At 39.7% G+C, this 23,213-nt stretch overlaps 2 protein-coding genes across 2 annotated transcripts in view; both read left to right on the top strand.

Moving 5' to 3' along the window:
* Positions 1-9,350, top strand: part of pde8b (phosphodiesterase 8B) — a 45,661-nt gene extending 36,311 nt beyond the window's left edge. The window contains exons 18-22 of the mRNA XM_088356277.1: positions 716-933; positions 2,072-2,210; positions 2,342-2,509; positions 5,921-6,050; positions 9,166-9,350. Of these exons, the coding sequence (XP_088212403.1) occupies positions 716-933; positions 2,072-2,210; positions 2,342-2,509; positions 5,921-6,050; positions 9,166-9,275 (765 nt within the window). The 3' untranslated portion in view covers positions 9,276-9,350. The remainder of the gene's footprint in view (positions 1-715; positions 934-2,071; positions 2,211-2,341; positions 2,510-5,920; positions 6,051-9,165) is intronic.
* Positions 9,351-12,090: 2,740 nt separating this feature from the next.
* The window catches only part of LOC148350304 (lysine-specific demethylase 2B-like), a 41,457-nt gene continuing 30,334 nt past the window's right edge, over positions 12,091-23,213 (top strand). Inside the window, exons 1-7 of the mRNA XM_088355985.1 lie at positions 12,091-12,244; positions 15,061-15,205; positions 15,277-15,355; positions 15,431-15,477; positions 16,455-16,633; positions 21,927-22,033; positions 22,568-22,661. Of these exons, the coding sequence (XP_088212111.1) occupies positions 12,200-12,244; positions 15,061-15,205; positions 15,277-15,355; positions 15,431-15,477; positions 16,455-16,633; positions 21,927-22,033; positions 22,568-22,661 (696 nt within the window). The 5' untranslated portion in view covers positions 12,091-12,199. The remainder of the gene's footprint in view (positions 12,245-15,060; positions 15,206-15,276; positions 15,356-15,430; positions 15,478-16,454; positions 16,634-21,926; positions 22,034-22,567; positions 22,662-23,213) is intronic.

The following is a 23,213-nucleotide window of genomic DNA, read 5'->3' as shown; positions in this document are numbered from 1 at the left end:
TACGGTTCGTTGACTGATTGGCTTCCCCCCTATTTAAGCTTGGTGCTCTCACTCACCCTTTGTCAGTCCGTCAACGAACCTCTGTGTTTTTCAGGATACACAAGCCGGTTTCCTGCTTGTGTATCCTGTCCGGTATCATTCCCATCTATCTTGTCCTGTTCGATATCGATCTCCAGTGACTGGTATCGATCCCGTCTGTCTCGCCCTGTCTGTTACCTTGCTACAATCTCCAGTATCGGGTATCGTCCCCGTCTATCTCGTCCTGTGTGATATCGTACTCCAGTCTCCAGTGTGTGGTATGGATACGGTCAGTCTCGTCCTGTCTCATATCTGTCTTCAGTCTCCTGAATTTGATATCCTCCTGTCCGGTATCAACCGCATCTGTCCGGTATCTTCAATCCTGTCTGTCCCGTCCTGTCACATATCGACTCCATCTGTCCAGTATTTGCTCGTGTAACTGGTATCGATCTCGTCGGCCTCTGGCTTCCTGTTGTTCCACACCAGACTTCTGCCTTCTGACTGCCCCATTTCTCGTAAAATAAAGCTTGTGTGAGAAACGTTACGCATCTGGGTCCTCTTCCTATTCTGGTTCTGACACATGGTACCCCGGGCACTATCTCTATGTCCCATGTTTTAGAGTCTGCCCAAAAAATACTTACTACACCTATTTGTCTCCAAATTACGTAAAATGATTCCCTCCTCTTTTTTTTTCCAGGGCAATCTAGATCAACTCGACGAAGTGGCGGCGTTGATCGCGGCCACCGTGCACGACATAGACCATCCGGGCCGCACCAACTCATTCCTTTGTAACGCTGGTAGCGAACTTGCTGTCCTGTACAACGACACGGCAGTGCTGGAGAGCCACCACGCCGCACTCGCCTTCCAGCTCACAGTGCGAGACAGCAAGGCCAATATCTTTAAAAACATTGAACGGTCAGTTCTGGCTTGACATCCTCATCGAGGGCACCATTTTGTTTTGTTTGAGTGAGCTATGATAAATTTACTGTTGAAAAAAAGATTACTGCAGTGATGGCTGACAAAAGTGGATTTATTTTTAAAAATCCGTTATGAGTTAAATAATATAATTTCCGTATGTTCATGACTATAAGTAGCAGTTTTTTTCATCGTTTGGCCGGGGGTGCGGCTTATATTTCTTATTTGTGACTTAAATGACTGTAACGGTTGCCATGGCGCCCAATTAGCCCTGCCTGTGTGGTGCCAGCTGAGGCTCGTTGACGGATTGGCTTCCCTGCTATTTAAACCCAGTCCTGTCACTCTCCTTTTGTCAGTCCGTCAACAAACCTCTGCCCCGCAAGGCGTGGGTTCTGACTCGGTCCTGTTGCCTGTTGGTATTTCCTATCCGGTATTGTTCCCGTTTATTTTGTCCTGTTTAATATCGGTTTCCAGTTTTCTTCCCCTCTATTTTTTTCCTGTTTATTATTCTCTCCAGTTTTCGTTCCCGTCTAGTTTGTCCTGTTTAATTTTGATGTCCTGTTTCTATATCAATCCTGTCTGTCCCGTCCTGTCCGGTATCGACCCCATCCATATCTGCTCGGGCAATTGGTGTCAATCTCATCGGTCTCTGGCTTCTTGTCTTTCCACGCCAGACCGCTGGCTAACGTGCATGACTCCCCATTTTCCGTCAAATATAAGAACGTCACGCATTTGGGTCCTGATCCTGTTCGGGTTCTTGACAATGACTTATGTGTGAAATGATTAACACATCATTATAACATTTCACATGTTATTTTCACACTAAACCTTATGTGTGAAATTCTTCAATTTAATTGGATTTAGTGATTTGTAGTATTAGTGACTGTTGTGTAATCTTGTTGGCATGCTATTTATGGTAGATTTTTTGTGAATAAGTCTTAGTATGTTACTTCGTTACTGACATTAGCAGGCTTGTCAGTGATATAATATTAGTATTCACATTTCAGCCTGAGTCGGTCTATATTACTGGATGTATTTAATAAACCAGATTTTCAGAACAAGTACAAATGTATTGTTTGGTTTTTCACTCAAATTGCTTGCAATCAAATTGAATCCCATTTGTTCTAAATGTCAACAGGAACCAATTCCGTAGTTTGCGGCAGGCCATTATTGACATGGTGCTGGCCACGGAGATGACGCGACACTTTGAACACGTCAACAAATTCGTCAACAGCATCAATAAACCCTTGGCGGCCATTGAAGAGACCAACTCTTGTGTGAGTGAGAAACCTTTTCATGAAAAATTTTCTACTTTTGCGTGTGTTTCTCATTTTTCAACTCTTGTATATGTTTAAATGAAGTCACTAAGGTAAGAACAGGGTAAAAAGTGTTTGTTTTGCCTGCGCAGGACATGGATAGCGACTGCGAGGGTCAAGCGAACATCAAGAACTCTCCGGAGAACCGACTGCTGATCAAGCGAATGCTGATCAAGTGCGCTGACGTGGCTAACCCGTGCAGGCCGCTGGAGCTCTGCATCGAGTGGGCAGGCCGGATCTCTGAGGAGTACTTTGCCCAGGTGAGATTCACGGTCCTCCAAAAACTAGGGCTGCAACTAAAGGTAAGATCTTCAGCGCGAGCGTAGCCCGAGCCCGGCCCGAAATTCTGGTCAGGAACTAAACAATTCTCGACAGTTTTAAATCAAACGGTTTTAACAGGTGAAGTTTGTTCTTCGTATGCATACATGCACAGGAATGCACAGGATTACAATGACACAATTAACTGATCTTAAACCAACATGCGGGCAAGGAACAACTCAAAACCTCAGCGTGAGGAAAAAGAGAAACCTTGAGAAGGGACCTCACAAGTGGTACCTCCCTTCCAGGATGACCAGGGTGAATTACATGTCATTAAAACCATACTGGCCTAAATGTTACTTAAAATAGAATATACCTTTATTGTCATTGTTACAAAATGGGTTAACATATTGTGACAATGAAATTGGGCATAACACTCCAGTTTCACACATTCACAGTGAGGTAAAAAAAACAAGAAGATAAAGGAACCGAGAAGATAAGGTTATAAAACAAGGAGGATAAGGTTATAGTTATAATTTACACAAAATTTACACAAGAAATGTCGGCATGTAGGATGTTACATACAGTTTGGTATCGTACTTGAATCTTACTGAGGCGAGTCAGACTCATTTCGTTCAACTGTCCAACTTGTTTTCTCTTTAAATGCATCACCGATATACTGTCATGATACGCAAGGTCTGCTTTGCAAACTGCGAGTAGTATTTTTATTTGCTGTATCCAGCCTAAAGCCCAGATTTTAGAAGTACTTGCTGTTGACGCCGTCATTTCTGTATGTTACTGCTCATGACAGAGAAGCTTTTGCGCACGAGCAACTCTCAGAAGAAATTATAATCATGTAATATGCCTCGCTCTGTAGGAAAAACATACTTGCGACAACAGTCGATAATGGAATTCACAATCAACCATTTCAATTGAGCCTTTGCACACACGTGACTATGACCATATGACGGAAGGTGCCCACGCCATAATGGATGCAGGTGGGTAAGACCAGTAAGCAGTTGACAACAACAACAAAATAGCTATACAATTCAATACCATTGGCAATGACGAGTCAGACGAAGTGGCTCACCTTGTGGGAAAGCATTAAGAGAGAAACTGAGGCTAGCAGGGCTAGCGACCAACCCATACTGCCTTCCTCCTGACATATTCACAGATCTAACCAAATCGTCCAATCTGCCTGACTTCAGTCCAGACGGTCTGTACCACAAAATTTTAATAGGGGTTTTGAAAATGGAGATTTACCTGTGCGATAATTTCCAAGAAGTAAGGAAGCAAGTGCGAGCATCTTACTCACCTCTCTCATCACCCTGACCCACAGCCAATAGTTACACACATACAATGAATCATGTCAACCAACCTCAATGTAGATAGCCATTTGCTATAAGTTAACCATGAAAGGTTTACTCCCCACCCTACAAAGTGAGTTTACTACGAGTGAACTTAAGTTAGCAGTAGGACTAGCTAACTTATTAGTATCTACATTGAGTGTCTTTGACGTGACTCGTAGCTACTTAACATAATACTGCTCAGAAATATATAAAACTTAACTTGTAAAAAATGTTCGCTGGGAATACTTGAGTACTTTGAGGGCTGCCGGTCCCTCCGATTGATTGCAGATACCCAATGGCGTCTTTCGTCTTCATTGAAAGGGATACATTAAAATGCCAAATCGGGCTTAGAACCTTGCCTGTTCGCACAGCCCGCTGTACAGCAAGAAATCTCCATCCTAAGAAGTCGTGGTTATATTCCTCTGCTGTGGTTATTGTATACCTTTCCACCTCCACGGCTCCATGCCCGTACAAACTGTCATATTTTCCCGTACAAAATACAAAATAATCGTACACCATATTTTTTTTTTCGGAATGATGCATAATGGGAAAAACCTCAGGCGGCAGACACATGCGCACAGTAGCATCAAACCGCTCGCTTCGTTTCCAACGAAAAAAAAAAACATACCGAGATAGAGGCTTCTGCGGCGAACTTGTTTGACTTGATTGATATGCCGTTTCGTGATAGTCGGTCTCTACCAAATGGAACCTGTCCCTCCGATTGATTGCAGATATCCATTGGCGTCTTTCGTCTTCATTGAAAGGGATACATTAAAATGCCAAATCAGGCTTAGAACCTTGCCAGTTTGCACGGCCCGCCGTACAGCAGGAAATCTCCATCCTATGAAGTCGTGGTTATATTCTTCTGCCGTGGTTATTGATATTTGTTTCAACTCAACTAATTATTCAATGCGTAGGTGCTTGTGCTGTCCATCATGGCGCTCATACTTCCGGGGAACGCAACGGGACGTCACGTGCAAAGGGTCAATTGCGCATGAGCAACTTTCAGCAGAGATGATAATCATGCAAGATGCCTCACTTTGTTGGAAAAACATTCTTGCGACAAACGTCGATAATGGAATTCATTGTTGACTATTTCTATGATGGATTAATGTCGACAACATTGACTAATGACGGCACTCTTACCGAAACCAGAGCGCTGTCATTCAGAGTTCTCGTTTGCCCGCGTCCCTGCATCCTAGACGCATTATTTTTGCTGGGGACGCATCGTGTCAAATCAACGTGCGTGCCAGGGATGCAACTTTTTTGACACAAAATTGTCATTATCATTTTTTAACAAAGATTTACCGCACTCCAAACTTTTCATCAGGTAGATCCGCCATTGTTGTTTTGGTCTCGCGGTTCGAGTTTTCGTCTGCACGCCGATCTCGAGTTCGAGTAGTGTAGTCCGTCTCTTTTTAGAGAACTGGCTTTTTCGGCTCAACTCATTAAAGAGCCGGCTCTCTAACGGCTCACTTGCTTTGATGCATCATATTACGAATGATTATGTTGTATAAAGAAGTTAAGAAAAAAAAGGAAGTATAAAAGGAGAAAATGAAAAAAGACAGGATTGTGGTGATCCCTTTTAATCAGTATATTACCAACAATAATTTAATGCAGAAAATGAATTAATAAGTTGAATAAGAACATGTATTATTAAACGTAATTATATTTGCATGTATTTTTTCCTTCTACAGTGAACGTTCAAGCGACTTCATTTGTGAACTTTTTTTTATAATAAAGCTCATTCATGTCGAGCAACTCAGTGTCTCACAACAAAATGTTCATTAACAATATATATGATATAAGGAAACACATGAACAATATAACATGTTAAACTACATAAATAAACATGTTTGAAGAAAAGAAAGATTTTTTTTGTATTTTGTAAGGGAAAATACGAGAGTTTGTAAGGGCATGGAGCACACTAAATTTTGGGGACCCATGGATCTCTGTTGGGACCCATAGATTTTTGAGCATGCGAGTCCCCGGGACCCATCACTTTTCAGAGGTAAAATGAACACTGGTCATCACATCATATTTCTTTCCTTTGTTTTCTCATAGACAGATGAGGAGAAGAGGCAAGGGTTGCCCGTGGTGATGCCTGTGTTTGACCGCAACTCCTGCAGCATTCCCAAGTCGCAGCTTTCCTTTATCGACTACTTCATCACCGACATGTTTGACGCTTGGGATGGTAGGCAGAACGGGATGAGAGAGTCGCTTTGCATTCTTAAAGGAACAGTGTGTAATATTCACCTAGTGGTACAAAACACCTTTCATTCAGTAAAAGAAATGTTGATTGAATACTAGGCAACAATACCTGCACTATCATACCAATGCTATTTTTTTATAAATAATCATTAGGTTAAGAAATCTGTATTTCTTTTACATTGAATTAGGTGGGGGCCTATGGTCGCCAGCATGTTTTTATGCCATTTTGCTGCTTCGCTGTGCTCTGTGGCACTGGTTTTCATTCGCATTACACAATTCACTACCATCTAGTGGTCAAATATTACCGACTTTGCTTGATGCTTGGTGTTCTTACTCCACGATAACGTTTGTTATCCGTCCATTATCTGCACCGCTTATCCTTAATAGGGTCGCGGGGGTGCTGGAGCCCATCCTATTGTCAGGCAGTGAGCAGGGGACACACTGAACTGGTTAAATGTTTGTTATATTTCGTATTAATTTCCCACAAATCTATTGATTTCATTCTTCTGAGAGCATATTTTTTTTTCTTATTTTAAAGGGACAGTGTGTATTATTAAGCGCCTTCCAGTAGAACCCCTTCTTTTTAATCTCAACTATCTAAATGAGTCTTGTGTATTCTGCCTTGGGAAGCGCTCTCAGCTTCTCGTTCCCACTCCATTTCCAAGTGGATTGTCCCCAAGAGATTTTTTTTTATTTGGCTTGCTTTTTGTGCGGCGGAGCTCTGATGTCACGGAAAGATTCCGTAACCACGCCGAGGGGCAGGAAAAAACCTCCCGAGGGTATGAGAACCCAAGGAATCGCAGGCTAAGGGGTTTTACAATCGTATGAGAAGACTTACTTTGGCTTGACTGCTAGCTTTATATAGTTTTTGTCATATTGAAACTTGAGTCTCCTTATCTTGAATTTGTCTAGTACAGGGGTGGGCATCTATTTGGAGTCGGGGGCCACATTGGGCTAAATAATTGGCCACGGGGCCGACCCTGGAGACCTGTCGTATTCTTTCATTTTTGAAAAAATATACATGCGGACATGTACATGACATATTTCTTTATATTTGTTTTCAAACAGATTAGTTTCATCAAACTGGTTTTAAAAAACTCACAATTAAAGAAAAAATAATATTAGGTCCCTGTTTTAAGCACTAAATTTGATATTAGATTTTTTTAGTATTTAGGCAGTCTGATTTTTGTAGGATTTCTGTAATATTTTTGTAATATTACTTTGGTTTAACTTTTGTGGTTTATTAGTAGTATTTCTACAGTATTTGGGGGTATTTCTATAGTGGTTATTTTGTAGTATTTCTGTAGTATTTCGATAGTAGACGTTTAGTGGTATATCTGCAGTATTTTTGTAGTATTACTGTAGTTGATTCTTTTGTAGTATATCTGCCGTAATTTTTCTGTAGTAATATTTTTGGTATTTCTGTTGTAATATTTCTGTAGTGGTATTTTTGTTGTATCTATGTAGAAGTGTTTTTGAGGTATTTTCATTGATGTTGTTTTTTTTGCACTACTATTTTTGTAGTATTTCTGTAGAGTATTTTGTTATTATGGTATTACTGGAGTAGTATTTTTGTAGCATTTCTATAGTATTTTTTCTTTTTTGAATTAAAGAAAAATAAGATATTAGGTTCTTGTTTTAAAGCACTAAATTTGATATTTAGTTTTGTAGTAGTTATATAGTATTTTTGTTGTAGTACTTTTGTTGTGGGCACACGAAGGAAAGAAGTTGGCGCCAACATTTGCTTGTATTAGTAATACTTTATGTTTCTGTAGTGCAGTAGTTAGCACATTTATCTGGCATATGTAAAATATGGTTCAAGACCAGGTGGAAACATTTGTTGGCCTGGATGTGAATGAGCATCACCACGCTGTAGGATGGTGTGCTGTGGAATTTACAGCTACGCCTTCAACCCAGTCTGAATTATTGGCGTGTCATTTGCGAACAAACTGGCTCAATAAGAAGTGAAATTCCTATTTTATTTGTGGAGCGATGTAAAGAGCGCAAGCACGCCCTCTTCTCTCTTGCCCTGCGCCGTCTGCGCTGAAAGTAAATACGTCGGGATCCTAGTTTTGCAGAATTTTGGGACATTTGTACAAAATAACTGACTGCACCTTGTTTTGAAACCATTATATATGAAAGAAATGAAGGTCTAAATGAGCCTTTACGAGCTTAAGTAATTGCGGGAGGGGGACAGTTCAAAGTCGTATACTTGTTGATATTTGAGACTCAGGCTCAGGCATTATGTTTATTTCATAAATCTTTATCAAATCATCAAATCTCACACAGTGAAATGAAATGTGCTGAAGAATAAGCTTTTGTTTAGAGAGCGGATTTAGATTTTTTGTTGAATTGTGTCTCAAAATATATGGTGTTTCTCTTTCCCAAAATAAAAGAAAAACATTTTACTTTTATGGCTCATCAAAATAGTCAAAAAGTTCCCGAGCTCTGCTCTAGGCCTTCCAGAATGCAATTTGGGATCTACTTGGCTAAATCAACAGTTTTATTTTCACTTGTTTGGTCTCATGATAGACTACTAATCGTGTTCTGCAGGCCTCGGGTAGATTTGTGAGCCTAGCAACAAGTAATGGCTGAAATGTGATTGGTTAAATGCTTAAATATGAATGAACACATCTGAGAGCATTGTAAACAGGAGGGAAGCAATGGAAGAAAGCCGACAGACAATTTGGAATTATTTAATAAGTATTGATGGACAAAATATAATTAACATCACATAATTCCGATATTTTAATGCCAGCAGAGGAGACTTTGCAGGCCCTCACAGCCCACCACTGCGGGATAATTAGATAATATTAAACGCCTTTTCATATGTCTTTTACATCACTGGTGATCTTGTGGTTAGGGTTCAGCAGTCTCACCACTGCGACCCAGATTTGATTCCCGTTGCATTTAATGTTTTGCACTAGTGGTCAGTGATATTTTTAGACAGTACAATCATTGCACAAATACGGTAAACCTTGTGTATAACGTGCACCCAAACTTTTTGTTGTATTTATTAGGCAAAAAAAAAATGCACAACGCATACGGTAATTCTTGTAAAATCACATCTTCTCACTTTTACCTGGTTGTCTCTGCAGCTTTTGCCTCCCTGCCGGGTCTTATGGAGCATCTTTCAGAAAACTACAAGTACTGGAAGACTCTGGACGACATGAAGTGCAAGAGTCTTCGTCCTCCGCCTCCTTCTTGACTGCTGCCGTGGAGTCCTTCGAGGGACTTCTGTTTGAGAGATTTTAAAAAATAAAAACTTGTTTTGTTATACACATGTCACACTCAGGTGTTATGCAAACTGCTGAAGCACTGTGGGTTGATCACAATGTTTTTTTCATTGTGGTAAATTGAATTTTCTATAGAAGAAGCTCAAGGGGTATTGGTACTTGGTATCGGTGACTACTCAAAATGTGACTGTGCATACTGGTATTATTCATAAAAAAGTACAGAAAAGATGGAATAGCTAAATTGAAGCTACAAGATAAAGCCGTTTGTCACTTTTAATAGACCCTTTCTTAACCTACATCACATGTGACGTCATGGTTAAAACTGGAGGCCAAAAACCCAAAAGAATAGGGAATAGAAAGCTGCCGTTGCTGCTATTTGGGTGTTAAAATATCATCATGTTGTGTGTTTGCGTGCCAGAATCTAAGAAAAAAATGTGAGTGGTTTTAAATTGAAGTTTACAGGATCCCAGCGGACACTTCTGATCAAAGAAAAAGAAGAGAGTTTTGCTTAAATGCAATAAAGCAAAAGATTGGACCGAAGCACTCATCCAAAATATGAATATATAATACAATATATTAAAAAAAAAATGTAAATGTAAATGTAGCTAATAAATTGGATTGTGTGCCCATCATTTGCTTGTAATGGGTGATTGGGTGGCAGTAGCTCAGGAGGTAGGATGGTCCCTCGGGACAAAAGAGGTCATAGGTTCGATTCCTGGCTCCTCTAAGTTTAATGTCAAAGTGTCCTTTGGCAAAACACTGAATCCCTAGTGCATCCGATATGCAGATAGTCGCCTCGCACTCTGCTATTTGTGTGTGAATGTGTGTGTGAAATGGTGAAGTGTATTGTAAAGCGCTATATTAATGGGGTCCATTTACTACGACAGTTGCACTAAGTGTTTACAAGGCTAACATTGCCATTTACTTCATGCTAACAGTTAGCTAAAGCTAAAAAACAACAACATAGTTTGCCAATATAATAGGTACTATGGACTCAATAGCAATAAGCATGAACTTTTATTTTTGATTTTTTTTCACCTGATATGAAGTGTGGGGTTTAATTTACGAATTAATTGAATTAAATAGATTGTACCGACGTTTTTTCTCATATTCTGGCACAGAAACACACAACATGATCACAAATAGCAGAGCTTTCTTTTCCTCTGTCTTCTGACCTGTGCAAGTATTGTTTAGCCTCCAGGCTAAGCGCCTCTCACCCAATACATCACAAACAAATAAAATGCCCTATTATCTCCAAAAACATACAGTAGAGATGGAATAGATACTTTAAAGGTACAAGATAACGCTATCTGTCGTTTTTAATAGGGCACTACAAGATCTGTGGGTTAAAATAATAAGACTCAATTTGATTAATTAATTCTGACTTGGACATCAAATGTTCTGCTGATATTGTGCCAAGTGAAATGAAATGAATGTGAGAAAGAAATGAACAACATGAAAAATGTACGATCATTTTGTTGTTTTGAGCGTGTGAGGGTCTGTCCAGGAAAGAAAATTGACGAATTTATATTTGTATTCATTAAAAAAAAAAAGTGAAATGACATTTTACCAGCTGTCAAATGTTTATCACTGGATATGCGTTGTCGAGGTAAGTCATCTCTGTGGAACAGAATTTTTTTTCTGCAACTCTGGCAAAAATAATTGACATAATATCAAAAGGATAGAAACCAAAGTGCGTTTGTGAATAAGAATCGCGTGACTTTATCAAATGTGAGCAAGCACGATATCAGAAACTAGGACAACTTCTGCTAATAGAGAGATATACAGTAACTTGCAAAAGCATTGCCCTCTCCCCCCAAAATGTTTTGAACTATTGTCATATTTCAGGCTTCAAACTCAAAATAATTTCTAAGAATCAGCAACATATGAGACACAATCGTGAAAAGAAACCAAATGACTAGTGCTGACAAAAAAGGGAAAAAAAAGAGAGGTAGGCGTTACAAATTAGTGCCCCCCTTTGAGTTGATACTTTGAACATCCATCCATTATCTGTACCGCTTATCCTCAGTAGGGTCGCGGGGGTGCTGGAGCCTATCCCAGCCATCTCCGGGCAGTGGGCAGGGGACACCCTGAACTGGTTGCCAGCCAGTCGCAGGGCACACAGGGACAGACAACTCACTTACAGGAAACCCATGCAGGCACGGGGAGAACATGCAAACTCCGCACAGGAAGTCCAGTAGCTGGATTTGATCCCATGACCTCAGAACTGTGCCGCACACGCGCTAACCACTGTCCCGCCGTGCTGCCCATACTTTGAACAATCTTCTCTTATCACAACTTACTCTGGAGAGGGACGGGCGCCACCAGGCTGTACTTGCCCAAGATACACCACAGGAATAGTACCCCTGCGACCCTAGTGGTCAAGGGATCCAAGCAACCAGTTCAGTCTAATCATTACGTTAGAAATATTTGTTTCTCCTGATATATTTTTTCTCTTTAAAAATCTTTATAACATCTAATGCCATATCCAATCTTGTTTTATACAATATTTCACAAAATCAATGAAAATAAAGACAATTTAATTTAATTCGAAATCGACTGCTGATAATTGAAGAAAATAAATGAAATGAATGTTGTACAACGTATTTATTTTTATAGTAACTATGATAAACAATTCAAGGCAATATTTTTTCAAAACAAGGGCCCAAAATAGACATTTAATTGGCTGAAATTACAATTAATTAAAAATTTAAAAAAAAAAATTCCCTGACAAGGAAATAAAACAGAATCATTCAATGTTTTGGTTCCAGTCGGTGACGTCATCCACAAAAACATGGTTCCCTTGTTTTGGACCTGTGAAGCATGCTACATGCTACTGGCGCGGAGATGCTGCTTTGTGGCTGAACGACTCGAAGAGACTCTCCCCTAGAAAGCGATGACTCAGGCCGCGGGAAGGTGTGCGGACTCCGGCCGCCGGCTGGTGGGTAACCGCAAGCCGCGCCGACGTTCGACAGGGAAGTCATGGGGCTCCGAAGCTAATTAGTTAGCCGAGCTAATTTGGGGTACACTCACATTAGTACTGTAGTAACATAACATGTAAATTGAAGTACAAACGAAATTGTCATTGTATTTGGAAACGAAAGGAAGTGCGACCAAAAATACTACATGAATTAATTGTTTTTATTCACCTGTAAGATATATCTCTTTTAATGTGTAGGGAAAAATAAATCCCAGAACGATTAAGTCATTATTTTCAAGATAAAAAGGTCATAAAATTATCGTGTCCGGAAAACAACAACAACCAAAAGGCAATATATTGTTTATGATTAAGGAAAGTTAAAACATTGGGTGGATAATTTTTTTTTTTTTTTTATAGAAGAAAATACTACAATGGAATTTTTATTTTAGTATATCCATCCATCCATCCATCCATCCATTATCTGCACCGCTTATCCTCAGTAGGGTCGCGGGCGTGCTGGAGCCCATCCCAGCCATCTTCGGGCAGTGGGCAGGGGACGCCCTGAACTGGTTGCCAGCCAGTCGCAGGGCACACAGGGACAGACAATTCGCTTGCTCATTCACACCTAGGGACAATTTGGACTGGCCAATTAACCTAACATGCATGTTTTTGGAATGTGGGAGGAAACCGGAGTGCCCGGAGGAAACCCACGCAAGCACGGGAGAACATGCAAACTCCACACAGGAGGTTCAATCTCATGACCTCAGAACTGTGACGCTCACGCGCTAACCACCCAGCCGCCGTGCTGCCCTATTTTAGTATATTTCTACCAAAAGAAAACATGATTAAAAACGAAACTCAGCTTTTATCGAGTTTGAGACCGAGTGGAAACGTTGTTGGCCTGAATAGAGATGGGCGCCACCAGGTTGTACTTGCCCAAAACACACCACATAAATGGTGCCCCTATGACTAGTGGTTAGGGGATCCCCCCATCCACCCCAGAAAAATAATACAACAGAATTGCCTTGATTGTCATTGATTACAACGTACGGTGAGTACATTGTTTACAAGATATGACGTTGCACTCCAGTATGAAGGCTCAAAAGATTAAAAGGATTTTTTTTTTATATATATATATATATATATATATATATATATATATATTTATATATATATATAAAAAGATGAGATTTAGATGGACGGGTAATTTTAGACAGGGGTCTCAAAATCAATTTACCTAGGGGCTGCAAAAAACAGAGTCTGGTGAGGCTGGGCTGCTTCAGGTTTTTCACAAGAAAACCTTTAATTAAAACTAATGAACTCAAATATCTTTATTTTTTAACATAAACTAAGACGGGAAAAAAAACCTATTAAAACTTATGGAAATCAATCAAGATTAAGTAAAGTAATAAAAGTAATACAGGAGATATCTATTTGTCTACCCTGGTCCTATCCCTCAAGAGGGGTTACCAACAGCAGGACAAACACAAAACAAATAAAATCAAAAGGAAACAAGTAGCAAAAAACACACACAAAATGTTTTGGACCATGGCCAACCCAAATACCCAAACACCCAAACAAGTTAAGCACCTCCGCACCTAAGTTGGTCATGCTTCCGTCCCTCCAGATGATACAGGAGATATAAATGATATAAATTCATGGGATGCTTTGCTGCCTCGGGACCAGGACAACTTGCTGTGGTTAACCGAATAATGAATTCTGGTGTTTACCGGAAGATCCTGAAGGATAAAGTCCGACCATCAGTTCGTGCTCTCAAACTAACGATCCGAAACACACCAGCATGTCCACCTCTGAAAAGCTAAAAAACAAACAAAACAAAACGACAAAAAAACAAAATGAAGCTTCTCGAGTAGCCAAGTCAAAGTCCGGAATTAAATCCGATTGAAATGCTGTAGTGTGAGTTTAAACGGGCCGTCCATGCTAAAAAAAAAAACTCCAATATGGCTGATTTGAAACAATTTTGCAAAGCAGAGTGGGCCAAAAATCCTCCAAATTGTTGTGAAAGACACATTCCCAATTACCGTAAACGTTTTATTTCTGTTATTGCAAACCAAAGATGGCCCAACTCGTTATTAAATTCAGGGGTGAATTACTTTTTCAACTTGGGCCAGAAAGGGTTTTAATGTTTTTGTGCCTTAATACATGGAACTAACATCAAAAACTGTATTTTGTATCTTCTTGGGTTGTCTCTGTAATTTCAAATTTGGTTTGATGATCTGAAACCTTTGTGAGTGATAGATATGAAAAAAAACCACAAAAATCAGGAAGGAGCAAAATACTTTTTCACAGCACTGTACACCAATGCCTTGAATATCAGCACAGTTGATATCATCCATCCATCCATTATCTGCACCGCTTATCTTCAGTAGGGTCGCAAGGGGTGCTGGAGCCCATCCCAGCTATCTTCGGGCAGTGGACACCCTGAACTGGTTGCCAGCCAGTCGCAGGGCACTCAGAGACAGACAACTCACTTGCTCATTCACACCCAGGGACAATTTGGACCAGCCAATTAACCTGACATGCATGTTTTTGGAATGTGGAAAGAAACCTGAGTGCCTGGAGGAAACCCATGCAAGCACGGGGAGAACATGCAAACTCCACACAGGAGGCTCGATCTCATGACCGTGCCGCACACGCGCTAACCACTGCACCGCCGTGCTACCCACAGTTGATATCAGTCTACCATTATTGATACTTTTCCGAATAACTTGCATTCATCTTGTTCTGTTCATCATAAACTAAGTGTTATCCCATGTTCAAACATAAAGCTACTGACTAATGGAAGCGTTTAATCTCCTGTTTCTCAAACGGGGCAGCGTTCCATCTGCCGGCGGCTGTACGACGAGAACGAAGACCTGTCCGACGTTGAGGAAATGGTCAACATCCGAGGATTCAGCGTGGAGGACAAGCTGGCCAGTGAGGACTACGCCGCAAAATTTGTGTGTTTCATGGAAGCGAAAGGTAAAGCGAGGTAATATTCTCACCGCCTCCGTTTAAGTAGTCAATAAATGATCCGTCATGTTTATGTGCAGACTTTACTTATGAATATGTGCAACGGGAGGCCTTGAAAGTTCCACTTATTTTCAAAGAGAAAGAAGGACTTGGGATCATGTAAGTCCCTATTGATTCACTTTATAAAGATTGTATCATTTTCAATGATAATCTGTTCTCATGGAATTTACACAGAATGCCCGATCCTGAATTTACAGTGTCGGAGATCAAAGGCTTGGTCGGTAAGTGAAATTCTTATACTGACTTATTTTACAGCAATTAAAAAAAAAATAATCTGCAATAACTCATTCATTCCTAGACATTTTTCTCAAATGGGAAGAGCCATTGGTCAGCCATTTTTTTTGCCATTTTTAAGGCCAACAGAAAACATAGTTCTGCAGCTGTATAGGCAGGCATAGGACATATCAAAAGAAAGCTTTACGTTTCTAGCTTTTTACCATTGTTTATTCAACAACAGTTGATCATTACTTAATTTTTCGAAAATAAATCGATTCTCAGAAGACCTCAGAGAAAAACTGCTTTTTGTTAAATGTTGCTCTTCAAGCAGAACTTTGTTTTTTTTTACTTTTTATGCGTTTGTTTAACCTCCAATATCCAAACAATACTTCCCATAAAAACAATGTCAGTTTGCTAGCAAATAAAGTTTTATTGCAAGAACTTATGAACGATGCATCAACTTTGCAAGAACTTTTCAGCGCCCGATATTTCCAATGATATAATCACATGATTTTGGTCACCATGGCGATCGCGTTCCTGCAGTCATGCAGAAAACATTATCCCTCTCTCCCCTTATAACGACAAAATTACTTTGTCACCTGTTTTTTAATTAAAAAAAAGCTCTGTTAAAGCATCTGCCTGTCCTTATCCATATATTCTTTCTCGCCACACTGCTTCACTATGACTACTCGGGAGGCCGCCAACACACTCAAAACTAGGAAGTGGTGGCTTCCTCAATGTGTGTGCAAAGATCTGATCAAAGCCACTACTACCATCATGGGGATTTTTGTTTATACTGAATTCATTCCCGGAGGCTTGATACTTACCGATGAGCTGCGCCAAACCCTATATAATTTAAAATCAAACAAAATAAACATTTTTCTTATATTTTGGCACTCACAGTCAATGATTCTGAAAATGTGTTTATACGTTATGGCACTGAACGAGTTAATGTGACTTTTATTCTGCTAAATTCTACCAGGCAGCCGTCGCTCGGTGGACGTGATGGACGTGAGCACTCAGAAAGGCTCAGAAATGAGCATGGCCCAGTTTGTGCGCTACTTTGAGACGCCGGAAGAAGAGCGCGACAAACTGTTCAACGTGATCAGCTTGGAGTTCAGTCACACCAAACTAGAGAATCTTATAAAGAGGCCCACTGTGGTACGTCACGCTCTTGCTCGCAATGAATGGAAAATCGAGTGATACATTCATTTACTATTGTAGTAATCCCTCGCCGTATGGTGGTTAGTTTTTCATGGTTTCGATACTATGCGGATATTTATCGTGCATTGTGTTCTGCTGCAGACAACACACAGCAAATGCCATCACTGGGAAGAAGGGCTCTTTTTGCGTGTTGAGTGGGCATTACTGTCTTTGTGCGCGACCGTGATAAGTTACTGTATGCTGTCAGTCAAACAGCCTTGGCAGGTGCTCAAGTCAATGTATCCAGTCCAACCAACACAAACTACGAAGCAGAGCTACAGCTAGTATTCTAGCAGCTCGTCACATTGAAAATAAATTCATCAATTAAATTGTAGGAAAGTCAAAAGAGCGGTAACAAATGCTGATCACCAGCGGGTGCTTCGTGGGTTGTTATCGGGTCCGAGAAGAGACTGAGGTGGCGTCGGGAGATAAGGCAATATTGGTGCTGCGGGTCTAGCCTACTGCTAACTTTTATAAGCCCCCCTTACCGAGCCTGTATCCCACCAACTCCAGATCCATTACCCATTAAAAGGAAAACCTAGAGCTACAACTTGTGGGAACCAATAAGTCAGGTCTTTTGTATTTTAAACATCACAGAGACCTGGCCCAAGCCAAGGATCCCTGATATAGCGTGCAACTAACCGGCCACGATCTACATCGCTTTTTTTACACTGAAAGAAGTAGCCTACTTAATATTGTTGTACTATTGCATATAAAAAGTGTAATGACATAAAAGACCATTCATTTAACTGCAATTCTGTGTTCTGTATTTCTAATTTGTAGATCTATAGTTGTTATTTTGTTACAGCTGCATATGTTATGTTAAAAAATTCACTTAGCGGGTTTTGACGATCGCTGGACTTTTCTGGCATGCAACTCTTGCACAAAATAAAGGATTGCAATATTATTAATATAATAATTACACCATTATCTAATTCTGGAGAGGTTATTGATACCAATACCAGATAGCACTCGTACATTGTTTTATAAAATATCGGCAGTTTATTGTTCCTTTGATTTCTAATTACTATTTTTTGATATGAAAACGGCCACTAGAGTGCAGCCCGCACCTACTTTTTAGAGTGCACCATCATGGGTACCTACAGGGCTGTCTTAGAAAATTAGAATATTGTTATTTCTGTAATGAATTATTTCTAATTTACTGAGACAGTCCTGTATATCTTAAATGGAGGCTGGTATTGGCCCTGGTACTGATACTAGGCGTTAGTGTTCACCCATGCCTAACTATTATTACTTGAATAGATGGAACATGTGTGATTCTTTTTGTTTTAAACACGGGCTCCTAATTTAGTTAGTATTTTTTAGAAAATAGGTGATTATATTTTGAAATTTAACTTTGAAATTAAATCAAATCAATATCCCGAGATTTTTTTTCCATGTGTTGAGGAAGAATAAAGTAAAAGTGGTTCTTTTACTATTTTTTTAAAACTTTTTTTAAGGTTGAAAATACTCACTTTTTTGAGAAAATTATCCATTCTCCTTTTCAAGGTTTAAAAATCAATAATATATAATATTTTATGAGGACATATCATATAATTGGTCAACATAACCTGTGTTTTCAGCAGAAAAACTGACCGTAAAGTCCAGTGCCCTTTTTTCATGATTTTGTGATGTATTAATTTTTTAAGGAAATAATCTTGAGTATTTTAGAGAATTCATTTTATCATCTTTATTTGAGGACGGAAATAGTCTTTTAAAATAATATTTTTTTTCAGAGGAAATTATCCATTACCTAAAGATTAAAAAGTTCTACTTTTTACGGTTAAAATAAATGATATAACATTTTCTTATGAGGACAAATCATTTAATTGGGCCAGCACAAACTGATTTTTTCAGTCGATTCCGGATTTTGTATTTACTTTTTTAAAGAAATAATCTGAGTATTTTGGAAAAATACCTTAGTTCCTTTGTGTCTGTGTATAATAAATAATATATATATATATCTACATATTATATATAAAATAATTTATTCGTCCCACAATGGGGAAATTTATTCTGTTACAGCACTAAAAGACAATGAACAACAGCCAAAGAATATCGACAATATAAACAAGTCAAGTCATCTTTATTTGTATAGCCCTAAATCACGAAGAGTCTCAAAGGGCTTCACAGATTATTACACTATATTACACAGACTATTTTTCAGCCGACGAGAAGAGTAGGTTATTCATATGCTATGGAGTAGAAGTGAGTTTTAAGTTTAGATTTAAACATTTCCACTGAGGTTGCAGATCGGATCTCAGGGGGAAGAGCATTCCACAGCACCGGTGCCCGGATGGAGAACGCTCTCGAACCAGCAGAACACTTCTTTGCTCTTGGGATCACCAGAAGACCGGCACTCTCAGATCGTAGGCTTCGGACCGGGACATAGGGGCAAATCAGATCTGAAAGATAAGAGGGAGCAAGTCCATGTATGATTTTGTACAATACTAAGAGAACCTTGAAGTCACATCTATGGCTAACTGGGAGCCAATGCAGGTTAGCCAAAATCGGTGTTATGTGATCGTACTTTTTTGTCCTAGTTAAAAGCCTCGCTGCGGCATTTTGTACCAGCTGAAGAGACTTGATTCTAGACTTCGGGAGACCAGAGAGTAGTGCATTACATTAATCGAGACGGGAGGTAACAAATGCATGAATTATAATTTCCGCATCAGACTGAGACAGTATTGAACGGATTTTAGCAATGTTACGAAGATGGAAGAAAGCGGTTCTAGTAATTTTCTTTACATGCATTTCAAAGGATAGATCAGGGTCAAATATGACACCTAAATTTTTAACTGAGTCACTCTGTGTGATGTGACATTTGTCAATGTTCACAGCAGTTTTTGAGAATAAGTCACGGCATTTAGATGGACCAATGACTAACATTTCGGTCTTTTCAGAGTTAAGACGCAAGAAATTGAGTGACATCCACTCTTTTATCTCAATGAGGCAGCCCTCCAAATTTCCACAGTTTAGTGTGGTAGATTCCTCCAACGGAAGATATAGTTGAGTGTCGTCTGCGTAGCAGTGGAAGCTGATATTGTACTTGCGAATAATATCACCTAATGGAAGCATGTAAATGCTGAAAAGAAGGGGGCCAAGCACTGAACCCTGCGGAACACCGCAGGTAACATTAAAGGGCTCAGATGTCATTTCACCATATTTAACACAGTACGTCCTATCTGAGAGGTAGGATCTGAACCACGAGAGGACGGTCCCTGAGAGACCAATCCATTTTTCCAACCGTTCTAGTAGGAAATTGTGGTGCACTGTGTCAAAAGCAGCACTAAGATCCAGCAGCAGCAAAAGTGATGAAGCGCCAGAATCCATTGCCAGTAGGAGATCATTTGTTACCTTGATCAGAGCTGTCTCAGTAGAGTGGTTAGCCCTGAATCCTGATTGCATGGATTCAAAAAGGTTATTCTCGGATATGAAAACATTCAGCTGCTGTGCCACTACTGTTTCAAGTACTTTAGAGAGGAAAGGTAGGTTTGACACAGGTCTATAATTACTTAAGATTTCTGGATCAAGGTTGGGTCGTTTCAGTGTGGGTTTAATAACGGCGGACTTAAAAGCTGCTGGAACTACACCTGAGGAGAGTGATATGTTTATAATATTTAGAACTGAAGGCCCAAGGACGCCAAAAAGACTTTTAATAAGTGAACCTGGGAGCGGGTCGAACTGGCAAGTTGTCGGTTTGGCCGCATTCACCACCTGTTTGAGATCATCAAGTGACAGTTCACTAAAACCGGACAATTTTCCAGGACAGCCACCCTGTCGTGCATCTGTAGATTTCAGCCCTTTAATATGTGTGGTCTTAATAATGTCTTTAGCAATTTCTTCCTGTATGCATTGAATCTTCTTAGTAAAGAAGACCATTAAGTCATGAGCAGAGTGCGTCGAACTATCTGCGATAGTCTGTTGCCTTGTAAGGGATGCTACAGTGTCAAAAAGGGCTTTGGGATTGTTCTTTTGAGACGCAATCACCTTCGAAAGGTAGGCCGATTTTGCAGAGGCAAGGGCCGCTTTATACTTTAACAAGCTGTCACACCAGGTTTGATGGAAAACCTCAAGCTTGGTAGCGCGCCATTTTCTTTCCAATTTCCTGCATTCTTGTTTAAGGGTTCTAGTTTCATCAGTAAACCATGGCGTGCGTCTTTTAGGACGTGATTTTAGCTTTATGGGCGCAAACAAGGAGTATTTAAAAAAGAAACCAAAAAAAAACCCTACAACAGAATAATAATATTTATATTATGATGATAAGTTCATAAAAGTTTCATTCAATCATTTATTTTTTGTTAAATAATTATTTTAAGAAAACAAAGCAATTCTTATTTTCTAGACTATAGGGCGCACCTGAAAACCCCAAAACTTGCCAGAAATTCGAAAGTACACCTTATAATCTGATGCGCCTTGAAGACCGGAAATTCAGTAGAAATGCATAATTACAATTAAATGCTTCTACATACGGTAACCTTTCTGTGGTGCGTCTTGGGCAAGTACATCCTGGCGGCCCCATCCGTCTCTCAGGCGTTTTTGGGCAGGCGTGTGTTCCCCCACATCGAACAGATAGTACTAGTTTCCATGGTTACCAATAACATGAGAAACCACCTGATATGACTCAGATACGGCACCTTCGTCATCTGGTCGCTGTTGATTTTTGGTGTGAATTGGCATCCTCACTCTTCAGGAGTGAGGCAGTCATCATCAGCGTCGTATACCAATACTAAGTAACACATTGGACAATACTCTCATTAATTATCATAGTTCATTAATCTGCCGCCTATCACAGTTAATTTTGGATGGCTTGGATTTTGGGATCAAAATTCAATAGTAACATGAGAAATTATGCAAATTTTCATGTTGTTTCATATGTCTGGAGGCAAAAAAATGATGTACTTTTGCACACGATGCAACATAAAAGCACTGTCGAGAGCGATTTCAAGGAGTTTTAATTTAAATGCTAATTGTAATTTCAATGGTCATAAGATTTCTGAAATACACTTTATACTGTATCTGCTATCCTTATAATGGTAAAATGCTCCATGTTTTTTTTCAATATTTGATTGTGTTTTTTGTGCAACCGTCGCTCTTACTGTAGTTTTAATTACATGCGTCTTACAGTGTTGCGCGTTATATATGAAACAAATTGCTCACAGAGGAATATTTTAAGGGTGCGCCTTATAATCAGGTGTGCCTTATAGTCCAGAAAAGAATTCATTTTTTTTCTTTTTTTAATTCCTGGCAGGTGGATATGGTGGACTGGGTGGACAACATGTGGCCTTCTTCTCTAAGACAAAGTCAAACGGAGGGCACCAACGTAATCTCTGAGATGAAGTATCCTAAAGTTCAAAGGTAGGCGGCCCAAACCGTCACCTTCTTCTGCTAAGCAGCACTTTTCCATTCTTTCACTGTATCTTATTCTGTATTTATTTATTTTTATTTCACATTATTCTATTTGCTGTTGTGCAATCAGATGACAGGCATTTGTCATAAATCACTTTGTATACTCATCCCACGAAAGGAAACAAAATAAAAGCTAATCGTTAAAACCAACAGGTGTGCCTAATTTTCGGGCCCATGACAAATTTTGTAGTTTATTCTTCTCTAGTGGGAACCCCATTGCAAAGCTGTTCAAATATCCCCCCCGGTTATGTTATTTTCTGCCTCCTCCTGAGATCCCCTGCCACAAAATTAAGCCTCATCTCATCTAAGTCGTATCCTGCTAGAAGACTGAATTATTAATGGCCCCCTCGGAGACTTCTCATGCTTCATTTTCATCCAGTAATTTTGCTCTGCGCCACTTTTCGGTCCACTCGAATGACAGTTTTGTTTCTCTACATCTGCGTTTGTGTGACCTCTTAATCGTTTGTGTGTTCTCTATCCCAGGTATTGTTTGATGAGTGTGAAGGGCTGCTATACAGACTTTCACATCGATTTTGGGGGAACCTCTGTGTGGTATCATGTCTTCAAGGGGCAGAAAGTACGTATGCTTAAATATAAACTAGAAAAATACCGTCATCATGGGCGTAATCGATTTTCGGATCACGTAATTTCTCTGATTGGAGACCCAGACTTTTCCTTCTAATGAAATATGCATTAGAGGTGGGTTGTGTCGTTTGAGGTGTCCTTAAAAAGGTTTAAGTGAAATATTTCCTCTATTAAGTATGTGTTAACAATGCCCAACTGAATTCAAAGAGCCCTTTTAAATTTTTGATCACCGTGCCTATCTACTTTTATCTTAATTTTGGCAAAGCTGTTCAGGGCGGAAGATATTAGGTAGGAGAGAGGGGCGGGGGGAACGATGCTGTGGTGTAAGGTAATTTCCTGCTTGTCGGTGCGTTCTTTTTTTCTTTCTACTTCTTCATTTAGCATGAAAATGGTGAAAGTAAGAAAGGGTCTGTTTCAGGAACTTCCAAACACCAACTCAAACCCAAGAAAGATCAAAAAAGAGGAGTCTATTCAAGTGTGTGTAAGAAATGAACATAAGGAGCTTGACAGGGGATGCAATAATGACACAAGCCAGGAGATGGCG

This window comes from Urocampus carinirostris, chromosome 16 (genome assembly GCF_059441175.1).
Source record: "Urocampus carinirostris isolate Australia breed hairy pipefish chromosome 16, RoL_Ucar_1.0, whole genome shotgun sequence".
Taxonomy (NCBI): Eukaryota; Metazoa; Chordata; class Actinopteri; order Syngnathiformes; family Syngnathidae; genus Urocampus; species Urocampus carinirostris.
This window is presented reverse-complemented; position numbering and strand designations above follow the sequence as displayed.